General features: G+C 44.7%; 1 protein-coding gene across 1 annotated transcript in view; it reads right to left on the reverse strand.

Moving 5' to 3' along the window:
- LOC134339313 (proto-oncogene vav-like) overlaps positions 1–21,125 on the reverse strand; it is a 190,954-nt gene that overhangs the window by 40,335 nt on the left and 129,494 nt on the right. Inside the window, exons 8-14 of the mRNA XM_063035710.1 lie at positions 17,424–17,527; positions 13,997–14,096; positions 13,225–13,320; positions 12,118–12,186; positions 11,572–11,658; positions 9,732–9,817; positions 2,522–2,654 (exon numbers count right to left, since the gene is read on the reverse strand). Coding sequence (XP_062891780.1) covers positions 2,522–2,654; positions 9,732–9,817; positions 11,572–11,658; positions 12,118–12,186; positions 13,225–13,320; positions 13,997–14,096; positions 17,424–17,527 — 675 coding nt within the window. The remainder of the gene's footprint in view (positions 1–2,521; positions 2,655–9,731; positions 9,818–11,571; positions 11,659–12,117; positions 12,187–13,224; positions 13,321–13,996; positions 14,097–17,423; positions 17,528–21,125) is intronic.

The raw sequence follows: 21,125 nt of genomic DNA on the forward strand, positions 1-21,125 counted from the left end.
TGGCACGATACACTGGGGGAATTCCTCCATCCAGAACTATTAGCAACTAATACAGGGTACACAGTTTTATAGTACTGTAGTAGAGTTGATGGTGTTCAACATTATTCTGTATTTTATTTAAATACATAATTTGTTACTCAGTTAATATTAGTTTGTCTTTTTTATACTTTTTTAACTATTTCCAAGAAACTTTGGCTAATTGAGGCAGCTGCTTAATTGGGTGAACATGTACTGGTCTTGCTGGGTCTGAATTAACTTGAATCCACTGCATTTTCATCCTGTTATCACTTTTCTTTTGTACTACCACGATTTACTGATGTGGTGAAGTGATCTATACGGATGGCGTGCAAAACAATGTTTTATCAATGTATCTCAGTACATGAGACAATAATAAACCAATTACCTGTTCAAAATACCTCAGGTCACAACCCAGGAGCAAGTCTGAACCAAGGTACCTCATCTATCACCATTGTACTTATTAACCAACACCAACCCTCAGGTTAAAAAAATCCCTTGATTTTTTTTTAAAATTTCCAAGCTTATTTTCAATACATTCAATCTCTTCCCTTTCAAATCTCTAATCATGTTTCCAATCCTCTGGGGTGAAAACAGGAAACAGAATGATTATAATGCTGATGACATTCTGCCCATCGAATCTGTGATGGCTTCCTCACCCCGTAGGCCCAATGTTTCAGGGGAGCCCCTGCATTTTATTTCCCTTCAAGTATCTATCCAATTCCTTTCTAAGTCTTCTGACGAACTTCATTTCCACAACCATTCAATCTCCAATTTCTAAGACGTTTCAGTTTATAAATTTCTCTATAGCTTCCCGTGAACTCAATGCTACCCCATTTCTGGTTTGCTGCTCATCGCCAGACTTAATCGTTCAGCAGTCAAAGCTCTAAGGTCAGCAATTCTACCCAGGTCCTCTTCAATTCGTCATCCACCTCCTTTAAGATGCCACCTAAAGGCTCCGTCAAAGACAAATCACTTATCCTCCTGCTAAATATCTCCTTATTTGCATCTATTTTTTTCCAGCACTGTCATGGAGTGTTTGCGTTGAAGGAAATGCCATGGCAACCTCTCCAAGCAGAGATAAATGTCTCATTGCTCTGTCAAGTGGCCTTTCATCAGGGACAGACGTTGGTCAAGCTGATGGTAGGAACTCAGAGGATGGTAAAATATCTGTTTCCTTATGATATACAACAGAGGCCATTCCACCCGCAGGTTCCATGCCAGTACACATTGCAATTCCATTCTCCCACTAACTCTCCCTATAACATATCCTCCTTGCATTCCAGCAGGTGAAGGAGAATCCATTCAGCATTATGGCAAGGAGTGTCAGTCCCAAAGCCATTCGCATCCATCACTATGACAGTAAATTTACCTGCACCAAGCCACTGCCTTACCCCTTGACCATTTTCATCATTCCTTCTCGGAAAGGTGCAGATTACTGGGCAATGGGATCGATGATAGCCGTAGAATCATAGAGAACTACAGTGCCGAAAAGGCCTTTCGACCCATCTAACCCATGCTGAACTACTATTTTGGCCAGTCCCATTGAACTGAATCTGGACCATAGCCCTCTTGTCCTTGTACTTACTCAAATTTCTATTTAATGCTGAAATCAAACTCCCATCCACCACTCCTGCTGGCAGCTCGATCCACACTCTCACCACTCTCTGAGTGAAGAAGTTTCCCCTTGTGTTCCCCTTAAACATTTCACCTTTCACCCTTAACCCAGTTCTAGTTTCACCCAACCTCAGGGGAAAAAGTCTGCATTTCCCCTATCTATATTCCTCATAATTTTGTATACCCTAATAAGATCTCCCTTCATTCTCTTATGCTCTAGGAAATAAAGACCTAATCTATTCAACCCTTCCTTATAACTCACAGCTTAAGTCCCAGCAACAACCTTGTAAATTTTCTCTCTACTCTTGCAATCTTATTGATATCTTTCCTATACGAACATGATCAGAACTGCAAGCAATGCTCCAAATGATATACAAAATAGTCCAAAAAGCACTCCAAACTCATCAACATATACAAGTTCACCATAACATCCCAACTCTGGTACTCAATTCATTGAACTATGAAAGCCAATGTGCCAAAAACTCTCTTTACAACCCTACCTACCTGTGACACCACTTTCAAGGAATTATGGACCTGTTTTCTCTGATCTCTCTCTTCTACCACACTCCTCAATGCCCTATCTTTCACAGTGTAAGACTTACCTGGCTGGTCCTACCAAACTGCAACACCTTGCACTGTCTGCATTCAATTCCAACTTGTGTTAGATGTCAGCTGCCATCAGCTCGATTTATCGTCCGGCTTCCAGTGGACACCAGAGATGTTAAAGGGATCTCCCACACTCTCAAGGACACTAACCACCAATTCTCAATAATCCTGGTTAGCGAGACTTTCCACCCCAGAAGATCATTTCCTCCTGCCAATGAGCTATTGAATTTATCATGGGAGGACTGAAGGGTCATCAGGAAGGGTCCACACTCAACAGTCATACCTTTTTGCTATCTTTGCTGGACATTGGGTCATCTTTTATCTGGTAAAAGCCCAGATCAATTATTTCTTTCATTTCGTAGTTCTCTCCTTTACGTTTGCAGATAATGACGGCTTTGTCAAACAGGAACGCGTACCTGTGAAAAAGGAGAGCAGAGGGCTGCTTACTTAATGATAGCAATACACCAACTGTCAAACACGGATGCCACACTTTCCTTGAAAATTTGCATATAATGTTTGTTATGTTCTGCGTGTGAAAGCTGCTTATTAGATGCCATGTGCCTGCGATGCTGCTGCAGGTAAGATTTTTAGGGTGACATGACGGAACAGTGGTTAACATAAAACTACTGCAGCACCAGCGACCAGGGATCTCTGTCTGTAAGGAGTTTGTACGTTCTCCCTGTTGGTTTCCTCCAGGTGCTCCGGTTTCCTCCCACATTCCAAAGACATACGGGAAGGGTTTGGATCAGTGCAGAGGTTCCCAACGTTTTTTATGTCATGGACTCCGGCCATTAATCGAGAGGTCTGTGGAGCCCAGAATGGGAACTCCTGGGTCAGTGAGTTGTGAGCACGTTACTTTGGCGCTGGAATTGTGGGATCCCTCGCAGGCTCTCTGATTTGACACAAAAGACATGTTTCACTGTGTGGTTTGATATACATGTTATAAATAAAGCTATTCTTTTAATTACCCCTATTCATGCATGGACTTGTGCATATGACAATAGACCTGACTTTGACTTTTATCATGCAGAACTAGCTTGTTACGTCCATGACAATTCAAAAAATTGTTGTTGAGCTTAGACCCACCTTCTAGCATGGAAACCGAAGCCCTGTAAATCACAACTCCTTAAATATAGAACCAAATACTTTTTAAGTGTGAGGAGGTTGTCGGGATTTGTCACCCTTCAATGCAGCAAGTTGCTGGTGGTTGCCAGTCCCCGGCAGAACCATTGGCTACCTCACTTGGCCTTCCAGCGCCTTGTCTGTCCTTTACCCAGTTCTGGAACCACAGCACAATCAGTGTATTCGAAATTTACTTATATTCATGTTAGGGATTCTGCCCTGCTAGACACTCCTAAAACAAATCCTTAGCCATTTTGAATCACTCCAGGACCTCTGGTGAATGAGCTCCCACAGTGCTGTTAGGGAGGGAGAACCAATAATGATGGAAATATGGCGATTCATTTACTGAGAAGCTGAACAAATCCAGTTCCTCAAGCAGCATGCAGCAAACCCCTAGCTTAACCATGGGACAATTTACTATGACCAGTTGGTTTGTCCTTGGACTGTGGGAGGAAGCAAAGCACCCAGAAGAAAGCCATGCAATCGGGGGAGAACATACAAACTCCTGACAGACAGCAGTGGGAATTGTACCTGGGGCGCTGGTACTGCGAAGCGTTGTGCTAACCACTACGCTACAGTGTTGCCCCAAGTCAAAATGGGATCCCGAAAGAGCACAACCCTCACTTTGAACAACAAAACCGTAGCTGCCTTCACAAGTTAATGGCTGAATCTTACTTGTCCTGAACTACGTTTTCCTGCCAAGTCCCAATAGCCATTAATTTCTTTGTAGCTCAAAATAATTTCAGCATTTAGTATAACTAGTGACCCTTCATCCACAGCTCTCAGAATAAAGAATTCCAAAGGTTTGCAAGGCATTGGGAGAACATGGAGCAGTCCAGCACTGGGACAGGCCCCTTGGCACACAATGTCTGTGCCTACCATGATGCCAAATGAAATGATTCCCATCTGGCTGTACAGGGTCCATATCCCTCCATTTCCTTCACATTAATGTGCTGGTCTAAATGCCTCTTAGGTGCCTCTGTTATGACCTCCTCCTCTACAATGCCCACCATTCTCTGTCTTATGAAACTTACCCTGCGCATCTCCCTTAAACTTCCCCTCTCTCACCTTAACTCCATGGCCTTTAATATTTTTACCATGGGAAAAGACTGACTATCTATTCCACCTATGCACCTCATAATTTTATGAATTTCTATCAAGTCTCCACTCCGCCTCCAGAGAAAATAATCCAAGTTTGTCCAACCAGTCATTTTAATCCAGGCTGGATTAGAGAACCATCTTTGTTTCCGTTCCAACACCTCCACATCCTCCTTGTACCAGGGTGAGCAGAACTGTTCACGGTACTCCAAATGAGTCCTAGCCAAAGCTAAAAAAAAGTCGACATGACCTCTCTATTTTTCTACACAGTTCTTCCTCATTTCAACATTAAGGTGCCACCTGTAAAACTGAAGGCTGTCTGATCTAAAATTCCTCTTTATTATCTCTTGTATGTCTGTGAAGATGAAACTCTTTATTAGCACTGTTGGTGTTAAAGAAACAACTTCAAAGGAATGCCACCTGCTTGTCTTATTTGAAGCGTGAAACTGTGAAAAGTTTGTAGCAGAGAGGATGTGCAATGTCTCGGAGGAATTTGAAAGCAGGGATGGAGATATTGAATGAAATGGAAAGTGTTCAAGACCATCAGCGGATCAGGCGACACCGATGGTACCACGGCAGCGTAGCAGTTAACACAATGCTATTACAGCTCGGGGCATCAAAGCTCAGAGTCCAATTCCAACATCATCTGTGAGGTGTCCTCTCCATGGAATGTGTGGGTTTCCCCAGGTGCTCCAGTTTCTGCCCACCATCCAAAGATCTACCAACTGGTCGTTGTAAATTGTCCTGTGACTAGGCTAGGGGTTAAATCAGGGGCTGCTGGGTGGTGCGGTTCAAAAGGCCAGAGGTCCTGTTCTACACTGTACGCCAGTAAATAAATAAATAATAGAAACAAGTACCGTTCCAGAAATCTTCGTCAGGTTTCTACATTTCATTAAGGACAGCATGGGAAGGAATATGTCATTCAGCAAGCATCAGGTCACGATCCACTGGCAAACCTGAACCAGATTCCCATCACCTATCAGCACAGGATGAGTATGCCACAGTTCTTACCAACTTCATTAAAACCTGTGTGCATGAGTGTCTGCCTACGAAAACTTGCTGTACATTCCCAAACCAAAAGCTGTGGATGAACCAGGAGGTTGGTCATCTGCTGAAGGCTAGATCTATGGCATTCAAGTCTGGTGACCCAGGTCTGTACAAGACCTTGCGGAGGGCTATTTAAAGAGTGAAGGAACAATTCTGAGCGAGGTTGGAGGCGACATTGGATGCACGTCAACTCTGGCAGGGTTTGCAGGACATTACTTCCAACAAAGCAAAGCCCAATAGCAATGCTTCACTACCAGATGAACTGAACACCTTCTATGCCCACTTTGAAAGGGAGAATATAACTACAGCTGTGAAGATTCCTGCAACACCCGGTGACCCTGTGATCTCTGTCTCAGATGCTGATGTTTGGCAGTCTTTAAGGAAGGTGAACTCTCGCAAGGCGGCAAGCCCTTGATGGAGTACCTGGGAAGGCTCTGAAAATTTGTGCCAACCAACTGGCGGGAGTATTCAAGGACATTTTCAACCTCGGACTGTACATTTGGGAGTTCCCACCTGCGTCAAAAAGGCAACAATTATACCAGTGCCTAAGAAGAGTAGTGTGAGCTGCCTTAATGATTATTATCCAGTGGCACTCACATTCACAGTGAGGAAATCCTTTGAGAGGTTGGTCATGGCTAGAATGAACTCCTGCCTCAGCAAGGGCCTGAGCCCACTACAGTTTGCCTATCACCATTTTAGGTCTACAACAGATAGAATCTCAATAGCTCTTCACACGGCCTTAGATCACGTGAACAATACAAACACCTGTGTCAGGATGCTGTTCGTTGGTGAACTACAGAACTTGGGCCTCTGTACCTCCTTCTGCAATTGGAGCCTCAACTTCCTGACTGGAAGACCACAAACTATAACCATATAATCATATTACAATTACAGCACAGAAACAGGCCATCTCGACCCTTCTAGTCCTTGCCGAACTCTTACTCTCACCTAGTCCCACTGACCTGCACTCAGCCCATAACCCTCCATTCCTTTCCTGTCCATATAGCTGTCCAATTTAACTTTAAACGACAACATCGAACCTGCCTCAACCACTTCTGCTGGAAGCTCGTTCCACACAGCTACCACTCTCTGAGTAAAGAAGTTTCCCCTCATGTTACCCCTAAACTTTTGCCCTTTAACTCTCAACTCACGTCCTCTTGTTTGAATCTTCCCCTACTCTCAATGGAAAAAGCCTATCCACGCCAACCCTATCTATCCCCCTCATAACTTTAAATACCTCTATCAAGTCCCCCGTCAACCTTCTACGCTCCAAAGAATAAAGACCTAACTTGTTCAACCTTTCTCTGTAACTTAGGTGATGAAACCCAGGTAACATTCTCATAAATCTTCCCTGGACCCTCCCTATTTTGTTGACATCTTTCCTATAATTCGGTAACCAAAACTGTACATAATACTCCAAATCCGGCCTTACCAATGCCTTCTACAATTTTAGCATTACATCCCAACTCCTATACTCAATGCTCTGATTTATAAAGGCCAATATACCAAAAACTTTCTTCACCATCCTATCCACTTGAGATTCCACCTTCAGGGAACTATGCACCATTATTCCTAGATCCCCCTGTTCTACTGCATTCTTCAATGCCCTACCATTTACCATGTATGTCCTATTTTGATTAGTCCTACCAAAATGTAGCACCTCACATTTATCAGCATTAAACTCCATCTGCCATCTTTCAGCCCACTCTTCTAACTGGCCTAAATCTCTCTGCAAGCTTTGAAAACCTACTTCATTATCCACAACTCCACCTATCTTAGTATCATCTGCATACTTACTCATCCAATTTACCACCCCATCATCCAGATCATTAATGTATATGACAAACAACATTGGACCCAGTACAGATCCCTGAGGCACATCACTAGTCCATGGCCTCCAATCTGACAAACAGTTATCCATCACTACTCTCTGGCGTATCCCATCCAGCCACTGCTGAATCCATTTTACTACTTCAATATTAATACCTAACTGTGCAGATTAATGATAATATCTCCTGCTCACTGACGATCAACACTGGGGTGTGTGTTTAGCCCACTGCTCTACTCTCAATAAACCCACGACTGTGTGGCTAGGTACAGCTCAAGTACCGTCTATACATTTACTGATGATACAACCATTGTTGGTAGAATCTCAGACAGAGATGAGAGGGCATACAGGAGTGAGATATATCAGCTGGTGGAGTGGTGTCGCAGCAACAATCTTGCACTCAATGTCAGTAAGACGAAAGAGCTGATGGTGGATTTCAGGATGGGTAAGATGAAGGAACACAAACCTATCCTCATAGAGGGACCAGAAGTGGAGAGAGTGGGTAATTTCAAGTTCTTGGGTGTCAAGATCTCTAAGGATCTAACCTGGTCCCAACATATTGACGCAGCTATAAAGAAGGCAAGACAGAAGCTACATTTCGTTAGGAGTTTGAAGAGATTCAGCTAAAACGCTTGAAAACTATAAATGTACTGTGGAGAGCATTCTGACAGGCTGCATCACTATCTGCTGTGTATGTGGTGGAGGGGTGGGGGCTACTGTGCAGGACTGAAAGAAGCTACAGAAAGTTGTAAAATTAGTCAGCTCCATCTTGGGTACTAATCTCTGTAGTATCCAAGACATTTTCAAGGTGCCTCAGAAAGCTGATGTCCGTTATTAAGGACCCCCAGCACCCAGGACCATTGTTACCGTCAAGTAGGAGATACAGAAACCTGAAGCCACACACTCAGCGATTCAGGAACAGCTTCTTCCCCTCTGTCATTACGATTCCAAAATGGACATTGAAGCCATGAATACCACCACACTTTTTTAATATATATTATTCCTGTTTTTGCACTTAAACTATTCAATATACATATATACTCGTTGTTATTTATTTATTTATTTATTTAGTTAGTTAGTTAGTTAGTGTATATCTGTATTTCATTGCACTGTTGCTACTAAGTTAACAAATTTCATGACACATGCTGGTGATATTAAACCCGATTCCATACTTATTCACAACAAATGCCTCCATTTTAAAATTCTCACTCCGATTTCCAATCCATGGGGACTCTTCCCGCCAGCTCTCTGGACTACTTGTGCTCCTATATTTTATGCTCTTATGCACTTCAGGACTGGGAAGGAAGGGGGCAGAAGCTAGAGCAAGAAAGTGGGTGGAGGGTTAGGAGTACAACTTAGCAGGTGATAGGTATGATTAGGTGAGGGGGAAGGTGAGTGAGCTGGGGAGAGGGGGATAGGTGTGACGAGGTGAGGGGGAAGGTGGGTGAGTTGGGGAGGGGGATAGGTGTGACAAGGTGAGGGGGAAGGTGGGTGAGCTGGGGAGAGGGGGATAGGTGTGATGAGGTGAGGGGGAAGGTGGGTGAGTTGGCGGGGGGATAGGTGTGACGAGGTGAGGGGAGGTGGGTGAGCTGGGGAGAGGGATAGGTATGACAAGGTGAGGGGGAAGGTGGGTATGACAAGGTGAGGGGGAAGGTGGGTGAGTTGGGGAGAGGGGGATAGGTGTGATGAGGTGAGGGGGAAGGTGGGTGAGTTGGAGGGGGATAGGTGTGACGAGGTGAGGGGAGGTGGGTAGGTTGGGGAGGGGGATAGGTATGACAAGGTGAGGGGGAAGGTGGGTATGACAAGGTGAGGGGGAAGGTGGGTGAGTTGGGGAGAGGGGGATAGGTGTGATGAGGTGAGGGGGAAGGTGGGTGAGTTGGGGAGAGGGGGATAGGTGTGATGAGGTGAGGGGGAAGGTGGGTGAGTTGGAGGGGGATAGGTGTGACGAGGTGAGGGGAGGTGGGTAGGTTGGGGAGGGGGATAGGTATGACAAGGTGAGGGGGAAGGTGGGTATGACAAGGTGAGGGGGAAGGTGGGTGAGTTGGGGAGAGGGGGATAGGTGGGTGAGTTGGAGGGGGATAGGTGTGACGAGGTGAGGGGAGGTGGGTAGGTTGGGGAGGGGGATAGGTGTGATGAGGTGAGGGGAGGTGGGTGAGTTGGAGGGGGGATAGGTGTGACGAGGTGAGGGGGAAGATGGGAGGGTTGGGGAGGGGGATAGGTGAGACCAGGTGAGGGGGAAGGTGGGTGAGTTGGAGGGGGGGATAGGTGTGATGAGGTGAGGGGGAAGGTGGGAGGGTTGGGGAGGGGGGATGAATTAAGAAGCTGAGAGTTGATGGGTGGAAGTCAAAGACCGCAACATTCTTCCAGAACATTCTTCATTCTGTAGGACTCGATTTACCTGTCCTGCTTGGAACGTTTGTCCACAGTCATTAGCCGGAGCTCCCCGTCCATCTTGGGCCGTCCATAATTGGCCAAGGATTGGTTCTAGGTCAGAATTAAAACAACAGTGAACAAGAGAATTGCGCCAGAGTCCAGCGTTCCCAGTTACGTGGAGGATGCATCAAGTACCGTGCACAATTCCGGTGGCCCATTCCAAAAACCCTATCAGTGACGTTAATGAGATCAGACCCAGTCAGCATTCCAGCACTCCCGCACTCCTATCACTTCATCAATAACTTTCCCTACCTTCCAAATACACACAATGGGCACGAGATGTGTTGGAATAGTAAAACATAAGAAATTGGAAATTGAAGCAATAGCAGGCCATTCAGCCCTGGGTGTCTGCTAACCCATTCAATAAGGCTTTGCTGATTTTTTTGCCAAAGTGCTATCTTCCTGCATGATTCCCATTTGCCTTGATTCACTTAACACTCAAAATATCTGTTGATCTGTCTTGAACACAGCAATCAAATGAAAGTTAGCTGTTTTGGTTGTAGAACTTCAAAGATGCAGCCTCCTTATAGATAAGGAATTTATTTTTCATTTTTTCATGCAGGGTACATTTTATGTATTTAAAATTTCAGTAGTATATGAGTAAACTTGTAACTGTATTGTTTGAGCAAAAGTACTTCATTTAAATAATTAATTCTGGGTTATATGTAAAACTGCATTAATTGCATACATCTTCACAATACCACGTGACACTGCGTGCCTCACTTAAAGTAAACTCAAAGTCAGACACACATTCACGGACTGCTGTATCTTCCTTTGAATAAGTTTAATGTTTTGAGGTTACGAAACATAACAATTTGACGTACTTCTTTTCAAACGGGGAGACCTGGCTCTCGATACACCAATGAAGAAAAGCTCTACTCGCTTGTTATCTTGTCAAGCACACTTACATTTGCTGGTTTCTGCAACTATCCAACGAGGTGACACAGCTGGTAACACCTCTACCTGACAGTGCCAGAGTGCCAGAGCACGCGGGTTCAATTCTGACCTCTGGAACTGACTGCAGGAGTTTGCATGATTTCCAAGTTCCAGGATGGATTATATCCAGCGTTGTTTTCTGAAACTCTCCATAGTGTACGGGTTAGTGTCTCGGTGACGGTGTGGGTGAGTGTGGAGGTGAGTGTATGGGTGAATATGTAGGTGAGTGTGTGGGAGACTGTGTGGGTGAGTGTGTAGGTGAATGTGTGGGTGACGGTGTGGGTGAGTGTGTAGTTGAGTGTGTGGGTGACTGTGTAGGTGAGGGTGAGCGTGAAGTGAGTGTGCGGGTAAGTGTGAGGGTGAGTGTGAGGGTGAGCGTGAAGTGAGTGTGTGGGTGTGTGGGTGAGTGTGAGGATGAGTGTGTATATATGTCTGTAGGTGAGTGTGTGGGTGAGTGTGAGGATAAGTGTGAGGGTGAGTGTGTCAGTGAGTGTGTCGTTGAGTGTGTGGATATGTCTGTAGGTGAGTTTTCGGTAAGTGTGAGGGTTAAGTAGAAGAATCTGAAGAGATTGTGTGGAGATTTTTTAAAAACAGTGGTGATGTGATGCTGGGTGGTGCGGCCCTTTGGGCCGGAAGCTCGTATTCCACGCAGTTCCTCTCCGTAAATAATCACTCCACAAAGATAAGGGCCATTCAGACAGTCAGCGCCCTACTCGTTTCCCAGGGTGTCTCCCGTTTTATAACTGTCAGGGCTGAGGAGACACATGAAGAGTGTGATTGCAGAATGCTCATTAACCCCTCGATGCTGGAGGTGTGTGACCTCTGATCAGCTGGACATGATTAACCTTTCCCCGTGCACGCAAACTCACCAGGTTTTCTATTGAACACTGGAAGCTGGTGATCTGCTTGAGAGTTTCACTGTCCCTTTTCACTTCATTCACACACTGGGCTAAATCCTGAAGGAAAGGCAAAGGGTGAAGATAAACCAAAGGTGAGAAAATCTGCAGATGCTGGAAATCCAGCAACACACATAAAATGCCGGAGGAAATCAGCAGGCCAGGCAGCATCCATGGATAAAAGTAAACCATTGATGTTTCAGGTCAAGACCCTTCCTCTGGACTGGAAAAAAAGACCTTTGACACAAAAGAGTCTTTTTCTGTATATGTATACTGTATGCATGCACAAACACACATGCACACACACATCATATATGTAAATTTATTTCTTTATTTAACCTGATTTTAATTCTTTAAACTTATCCCCGCTCACCTTAAGTGCATGTCCTCTAGTATTAGACATTTCAATCCTGGAAAAACAATACTGTCTGTCTCCTCTGTCTCTGCCTCTCATAATCTAATATTCCTCCATTAGATCTCCCCTCAAACACAAAAAGTGATCCAATAACCCCCACTCACCCTCATGGAATCCAAAGCCATTCTCAGGTTGTCCTTATCTCTGGGGTCAGTGGTGTGCTTCACTAACTCCTGCAGGAAGACATTGGTGAGATTGCGATCAGTAACGTTAGTTTGTTGCTTTTGGGTCTCTCAGTCCTGCCCAAAATGGAAACACATATGCCCTTCCCTCTCCAGCACTGAGGCAGAATCCTAGGGCAGTACAGAAAGTTTTTCCAAGTCAGATATCATCCTGACAGGGAAACTCTATGGATTCCCATGTGTCCACATGCAAAATGAGAGGAAACACCTTCACCACAGAAAATGAGCAGTTCAACAAAATATTTCAAAACCAACTTTTCAACTGGATGAACATTAAATATTGGCCTTGAAAGCAAGGGTCAATTGTTGAGAATTAGAGTTCTAAAAGTAAAGTTCCCTTCCTGAAGCTTGATGTACTGGTCCAGAGTTTTATGTCTAGATGGGGTTCACCAAAAAGATCTACATTCATGAACATAGACCCCAGCAGATATAGCAGATGAGGTTTCTACACAAAAATAAAGGTTCACAAGAGAACTAGAAATGACATACTGGCTGATTATCCCATCAAAAGGCACAAGGATTTCTTAATGCCTCCCACAGCTGACTGCAGGTCAGCAGAGAGTCTAGTGAATAATATTCTTCTAAACTGTTGGTAGGCTTGTGGTATACCTGGCAAATTCTAATATCTCCACATCAGAATTCATGAACAAACAATACAAGGAATAAAGAGAAGTTAAGCAGAACCAGCGGGTGGAGGTACTAAAACTGGTCAGTACGGGAGCTGGGATGCATTATAGGTAGTCAGTATTACCGGTGGAAGGTATAATACCGGTCGTTGTTGAACGAGGGAAATATTAACAGTGGCCATTCGAGGATCCCATCTTAGCCATTTTCCAATCAAGGTATCTATCAAAATGATCAGATAGCTGAGGGGTTAACACTGGCCATTATTGGAGAAGGGAAACACTAATGGGTCAGTAAAGGAGAAGGGAAGTATTATCACTAGAGGTGGGAGGTACAGCTTGTGGTCAGAGTCACACACGAGAGATATTCTCGGGGTTTCCGGTTTAACTTTTTGTCAATCCTCACCTGCAGCAAGAGATGATATTTGAGGACTCTTTGCATAGGCACCATCAACAGATCTCGAAGGGTGAATCTTCCATTGTTAGCCCGTTTGGAGCATTCCTGTAAACACATTCTGTCAGTCACTCTTTCTTTCTTTATTCACCGAGACACAGTGTGGAACAGGCCCTTGCGCTCTTCGAGCTGCACCACCCAGCAATCCCCCAATTCATCCTGAGCCTAACCATGAGACAATTCACAATGACGACCAACTGATAGGTCTTTGGACTGTGGGGGAAGCTTGAGCAGCTGGAGAAAACCAACGTGGTCGTGGGAGAACATACAAACGTACAAAGTGATGGTTGGCATAGATTTGATGGGCTGAGGGTCTCTTTCACTGCAGTCTAACTTTATGATTCTCTATCAGTCAGTTAATATAACCACTGCCCTATAGTATGCCCGGGCTCTCAGTGGTTATCGAACTTCACCTTGTTCCAGAGTCTTAAAGGAATACAGCATCACAGAATATAAACACAAGAGATTCTGCAGATGCTGAAAATCCTGAGTAAAACACACAAAATTCTGGAGGATCTCAGCAAGTCGGGCAAAGGGAATAAACTTTTCGGGTTGAGACACTTCACCATGGAACATCTGAATTTCCCAGTCACCATCCCCTTGCACCACCACACAATCCTGAGCCAGGAGACGAGAAAATTCTGGGTAAAATTCCATAGGTGAGAAAAGTGTCAATGAAGGAAAATATTATCAAGGAAGAACAGCAACTTCCGAAGGCTCCCACCTCCAATTTCAACCGTATGTCTTCCCTCGTGCTTGCAATCCTGTCCAGGTGCTTTGTGGCTGCCTCAACCTGGCTGCAGTACCTTCCATACAGAAGCAACCTTCAAGCAAACAAAGGATAGTGGTCAGTCCTGCTCCAGTTCTCAATGAGTATTACTTACTCATTATTATTATTAATTATCAGAAGGCAGAGGTAGCGCCTGCTTGAAAGTTACAGCAGCTACTCGGGTGATCTGACTGATTCCTTTATCAAGCTATTGACACACAAGCTTCTGCAGATGCTGGAAATATTTAAGATTCAAGTACATTTATTATCAAAGAACGTATAAATTATACAACCTTGAGATTTGCTTGCTCACAGGGTAGCCACACACACAACATAAGGGGGAGCTCAACAACTCAAGCAGCATCTACAGAGGGGAACTGATGCAGAGTCTCAGCTTGAAACATCGTCTGTTTATTCTCCTCCATAGATGCTGCTTGACCTGCTGAGTTCCTCCAGCATTTTGTGTGTGTTGCTCCTTTAATGAGCCTTATTGTTTTCACAAATTGACTTTATTTATTTATTGAGATACAGTGCAGAAAAGGGCCTTCCAGCCCTTCAAACCACGCCGCCCAGCAAGCCCCGATTTAATCCTAGCCTGCCTAAAGATGGGACAATTTACAAAGACCAATTAACCTACTAGCCGGTAGGTCTTTGGACTGTGGGAGGAAACCCACGCGGTCACAGGGAGAACGTACAAACTCCTCACAGCCAGTGGAGGGAATTGAACCCGGGTCACCTGCTCTGTAAAGGGTTGTGCTAACCACTACGCAGAAACCCAAGAGAATGCAAACAGCCGCTGGCCAAACAGTTATGTCAGTTATCATATCAAGGATCAGTGTTATTTCCCATACCTGCTGCAGCATAACGGGTACATAGCATCAGAAAGCAGTATTCAGAAGCACAATTATACAAGAAAAGACACTGTTGGAACATAAACGTCCATTTCAGTGCAAAGTGATCAAAGTGGTTATTGTGTTGCTGAAGTGTACAGATCAGGGTTTTGCTGGTTACATATATAAGGAATTTGTCCTGGTGTGCTGGCACGACATGCAATAATTAAACACCATTTAACAATTATAAAGCATAAGAGAAGACAGTACTGTCTAAGGTATGTGTATATAGCGAGGGAGCCAGGGACTTTTGCACAGTACTGTGTTTGTCAACGTGGAGTGAGAAGCTAGTTTGTGAGGATGGCAAGAGCAAAGGATGTTGGGAATGGCGAGGGTGGAGCGCTGTGGGACAGGTGGAAGAGTAGGGGTGCCAGTGGCAGGGGATGGCTCGGGTGCAGACACACCCAGCCCTGAGACACCAGCCGAGGTCATTTGATTCCTAACAATTGGTTTACCTCTCCTTCCCCATTTCCCAACCATGATTTCCCTTTCCCTGTCCCCTTCCCACTCTCAGTCCACAATAGAGACCCATATCAGAATCAGGTTTATCATCACTCACATGTGTCATGAAATTTGGTTTACATAAAAAGAACTGTGCAGTCTAGCTAAAGTACTGTATATAAAATAAAGTTAGAGGTTAATCTATGGATATGGAATAAAATATAGATAAAGAAATGCCAGCATATATTTACAATGCAAATATAAATAGTGTTTTAAAGTTCCTGCAGTGCAGTGACTGAGACGGAGGAGTGTGGGGTGGCAAACCTGGGATTGTTGATTACACTAACTACCTGGCGGAATAAACTTTTAAATTTTTGTTTCAGTATCCTTATGGTGCTTTCTGGAAGTGAGCTTTTGTGAAAAGAAGTTTGCTGGGTGTCCACAATGATATTTCCTGCCCTCCTATTTATCCTGGACACATACAAATCCGGCAGTGATGGTAGACTGCAGACGATGGCTTTTCCTGCTGACCTGACAGTCACTGTAGTTTTTGTACATTGTGAGAGGTTGCAAACATGGATGGTTAAAATGAAATGCTGGAAATGCTCAGTAGGCCGGCAAGAAAGAGAAATATTTCAGGCTGTCAGTATTAAATGGAGTTTAAGATCTCTGGATGATCATTGACCTGAAACATTATCTCTGTTTCTCTCTCCATGGATGCTGCCTGACCTGCTGAGTATCACAAGGATTTTCAGGTTTCGTGTCTGCCTCCTTAACCTTAGAACATTCTGAAGCACGCTACAGCCAGTGGTATCTTGTACTTTCCGAGTGTCACCAGGGTCGGAAACGTTGCAGCCAATGTAAGCACATACTGTAATATTCCCACAAAATGCAACAATAGTGATGCTGTAATTACATATGGCCCGATCTGTCTGGGTGAAGTGTAGAACAAAAGTTTGTCTCCGTATCTTGGTACCTATAACAATAACAAGCCAATCCCAGTCAGAAGCATGCTGTTATTGCGTATTGGCTGTAAGGAGCACTGTTGAGAAGTTCCATGTTCTTCCTCCAACCAGCAGAAAGTCATCTCTCGACCCTGCATTTCAAAAATGCATTTTGTGTTTACTTGTATCAGGTCCTCCCCAAATCCCATAACCGTCTTCCTACATTGGGAAAAATAGTTTTTCATATTTGCTACAAACTACAATTTCTGGGCCATTATTTCAAATCCAGGAATGTGGCTCTGAAACCACAATTTTCCAGGTTAAATGTGCCATGTACTGCAAATGGACTGTGGTTCTGTGCCGGAGTCCCAGCTAGGATCAGTGGAATGCAGGAGGTGAGGAGGGAAAGGTTGAAGGATGGTAATGCAGGACAGAGAGAAGTTACTTACACTCAGCGGCCAGTTTATTAGTTGCTCCTGCATGCCGGCTCGTTAACGCAAATATCTAATCAGCTAATCAGGTGGCAGCAACTCAGTGCATAAAAGCTTACAGACATGGTCAAGAAGTTCAGTTGTTGTTCAGACCAAATATCAGAATGGGGAAGAAATGTGATTGAAATATCTATGACTGTGGAATGATTGTTGCTGGTTTGACTATCTCAACAATTCCTTGGGATTTTCATGCACAACAGTCCGTAGAGTTTACAGAAAATGATGCAAAAATGAGAAAACATCAGAGAGCAGCAGTTCTGTGGGTGAAAACACTTTGTTAATGAGAGAGGTCGGAGGAGAATGGTCAGATTTGCTCAAGCTGACAGTAACTCAAGTAACCACACGTTACAACAGTGGTGTGTAGAATCGCATCTCTGAACACACAACACATTGAGCCTTGAAGTGGTTGGGCTACAGCAGCAGAAGACCATGAACATACACTCCGTGGCCTCTTTGTTGGGCACAGAAGGTACCCAATAAAATGGCCACTGAGTGTAAACTTCAAAGGCAACAGCGAACAAAGGAAGCCCGCATCGAAATGCTCGCATCTCCTCAAACCTTCACCTGTGGAAAGGATTAGATTCATTTCAGCGTTACTGGTCTGTCACATGCTCACCTTTTCTTGTAGTTATTGAATATTTCATAGAGGTTCTGGGCATCATTTAAGGTGATAGAGGTTTGGATTTCTTCTGATAAAGACTTGTGCACGTTCAACAATTTCTGTAGAGTCAAGACATGTAAAATTACTGGATGATTCACTGTTAATGTTTCCTGCTCCAGGTACCTTAGCAATCTGACTCAGTATCAATGTACAGAAAAAGTACAAGGTCGTACAAACTCAGATAAACAGCCCCACCTGTCTCCTCCATTATGATTAAGAAGGTAAGGATGGTGGTGAATATTGGCAGCTCAGGTTGAGGTGTTTGATATTGTGGTTGAGGCGACATCCTCAGTGCACAATTGCTGGTGCTTCTCTCTCTGGCAGTGCTCGCCTTTATAGAGGCCCCTGTTCATTTGCCTCGGTCCTGATTGGCTATCCCTTCAGTTGACCTTTGATTTCTCTCCTAATAACTCCGTAAACAATCATATCAAAATAGATGTAATCTATTAACTCGTAAGAGCCAAAGAAATGCGAGCCAATAGAATTCAAAGGTGAACTGAAGGGGTAGCCAATCAGGACTGAGGCAGAGGAACGGGGGCTGATATAAGCGCGAATGCTCCCAGAGAGAAACACCAACAACTGCGCACTGAGGACATCACCGCGACTGGTGATGAAACGTCTGCAAGCTCGTTGCCAAGCTCACCGAACACCGTGGCGTCAAAGAACTGATGGATGTCTGTTGACCATTTATAGTATTGGTTCTCTGCCTCTTCATCCACCTGGTTTGCCCTACACGTGACTGTAGACTCTCCAGAGGGCCTGGCTGTTAACTGCTTTTAGTTCGGAGTCAGTGGTGATGGGCATCAAGACAACATAATAACTTTGTTTTACTTCAGAGATACAGCAGGGTAGTAGGCCTTTCTGCACCACCAATACATCCACGTGACCAATTAACCAACTAACCGGTGTGCTTTCGGAATGTGGGAGGAAGCCAGAGCACCACGAGGAAACCCACACGGTCACAGGGTGAACGTACACAACCCACACGGTCACGGGGTGAACGTACAGAACCCGCACGGTCACGGGGTGAACGTACAGAACCCGCTAACCGCTATGATACCGCGCTGTCCAATCTCCTCCCGAGTGGAATGAGGTGTCCATCAATGAGCAGAATAATGGCTACCTGAGTACCTAATGGAAGTTACTTCTTCATGTAGGAACAGGCCACTGATCCAGAGACACGGGTATGAACTAAAGCTGGGTGACGTTGTGATACAGCAGGCTGTACTGTCGTCTCTCAGATCCGAAAACCCAGACTACCATGGTATGGAGTTTATAAACCCTCCCCATGACAAACCCAGACTATCATGGTATGGAGTTTACAGACCCTCCCCATGACAAACCCAGACTACCATGGTATGGAGATTACAGACCCTCCCCATGACAAACCCAGACTACCATGGTATGGAGATTACAGACCCTCCCCATGACAAACCCAGACTACCATGGTATGGAGTTTACAGACCCTCCCCATGACAAACCCAGACTACCATGGTATGGAGATTACAGACCCTCCCCATGACAAACCCAGACTACCATGGTATGGAGATTACAGACCCTCCCCATGACAAACCCAGACTACCATGGTATGGAGTTTACAGACCCTCCCCATGACAAACCCAGACTACCATGGTATGGAGTTTATAGACCCTCCCCATGACAAACCCGGACTACCATGGTATGGAGTTTACAGACCCTCCCCATGACAAACCCAGACTACCATGGTATGGAGTTTATAGACCCTCCCCATGACAAACCCAGACTACTATGGTATGGAGTTTATAGACCCTCCCCATGACAAACCCAGACTACCATGGTATGGAGTTTACAGACCCTCCCCATGACAAACCCGGACTACCATGGTATGGAGTTTACAGACCCTCCCCATGACAAACCCGGACTACCATGGTATGGAGTTTATAAACCCTCCCCATGACAAACCCGGACTACCATGGTATGGAGTTTACAGACCCTCCCCATGACAAACCCAGACTACCATGGTATGGAGTTTACAGACCCTCCCCATGACAAACCCAGACTACCATGGTATGGAGTTTACAGACCCTCCCCATGACAAACCCGGACTACCATGGTATGGAGTTTACAGACCCTCCCCATGACAAACCCAGACTACCATGGTATGGAGTTTATAGACCCTCCCCATGACAAACCCAGACTACTATGGTATGGAGTTTACAGACCAACACCATGACAAACCCAGACTACCATAGTATGGAGTTTACAGATCCTCCCCATGACAAACCCAGACTACCATGGTATGGAGTTTATAGACCCTCCCCATGACAAACCCAGACTACCATGGTATGGAGTTTATAGACCCTCCCCATGACAAACCCAGACTACCATGGTATGGAGTTTACAGACCCTCCCCATGACTCTGTGGGTATCCTCCAGGTGTTCTGGTTCCCTCCCACATCCCAAACCCATGTTGATTAATTGACGCCTGTTAGTTGGCCTTAGTGCAGTTTTGTTCTGGAGAATTGAAGGGAATTGAAGGGTATCAGCTAGTTCAATGTTTAAAGTAAATTCATTAACAACTACATATATATCACCATATACAACAATGAGATTGTGTACACTCAGTAAATCCAATGAAACACAATAGAATCAATGAGTGGCCACACCCAGCAGGGCCGACTAATAACCAATGTGCAAAGGACAACAAACTGCAAGTACGCAAAAGAAAAAAATAATAAATATCCAGAACATGAGGTGGAGAGTCTTTGAAAGAGAGCCCATAGGTTGTGGGATCAGTTCAGTAATGAAGCAAGTGAAGTTGAGTGAAGTTATCTCCTTTGGTTCAAGAGACCAATGGCTGAGGGGTAATAACTGTTCTTGAACCTGGTGATGTGGGACCTGAGGCTCCTGTATCTTCTACCTGATGGCAGCAGCAAGAAAAGTGCATGACCTGGGTGGGTGGGCATCCTTGATATGTGCTGCTTTCCTATTGCAAAACTCTATGTCGATTTGCTTAGAGGTGGGGAAGACTTTAACCGTGATGGTCTGGTCCATATCCACAATCAAGAGCACTGGTGTTTCCATACCAAGTTGTGATGCAGCCAGTCAATAAACTGTCTAATACACATCTATAGAAGTTATAGCTGCCATGGCAAATCTTTGCAAATTTCTAAGGAAGTAGAAGCATGGCTGTACCTTCGTCACAGTTACAATGATGTACTGGGCCCAGGACAGATTCTCTGAAGTGATAACACGGAGGAATTTAAAGTTGCTGACCCTCTGCACCTCTGATCCCATGATAAGGACTGGTTCATGGGCCTCTAGTTCCCTTCCGCTCAAGTCAATAATCAGCTTTGGTCTTGCTGACATTGGGTGAGAGGTTGTTGTGGCACCACTCAGCCAGATTTTAATCTCCCTCCTATGTGCTGATTCACCACCACCTTTGATTCATTAATGATAGTGCGGTCGTCAGCAAACAAATATGGCATTGGAGCTGTGATTAGTCGCACAGTCAAAAGTACAAAGCAAGTAGAGCAGGGGGCTAAACATACAGCCTTGTGGAGATTGTGGAGGAGATGTTGCCAATCCAAACTGATTGGGGTCTACAAATGAAGAAATTGAGGATCTAATTGCACAAGGAGGTATTGAGGCCAAAGCCTTGAAGGTTATTGAGTAGTT

The sequence above is a fragment of the Mobula hypostoma genome, chromosome 29 (assembly GCF_963921235.1).
Source record: "Mobula hypostoma chromosome 29, sMobHyp1.1, whole genome shotgun sequence".
In the NCBI taxonomy this organism is placed as follows: domain Eukaryota; kingdom Metazoa; phylum Chordata; class Chondrichthyes; order Myliobatiformes; family Myliobatidae; genus Mobula; species Mobula hypostoma.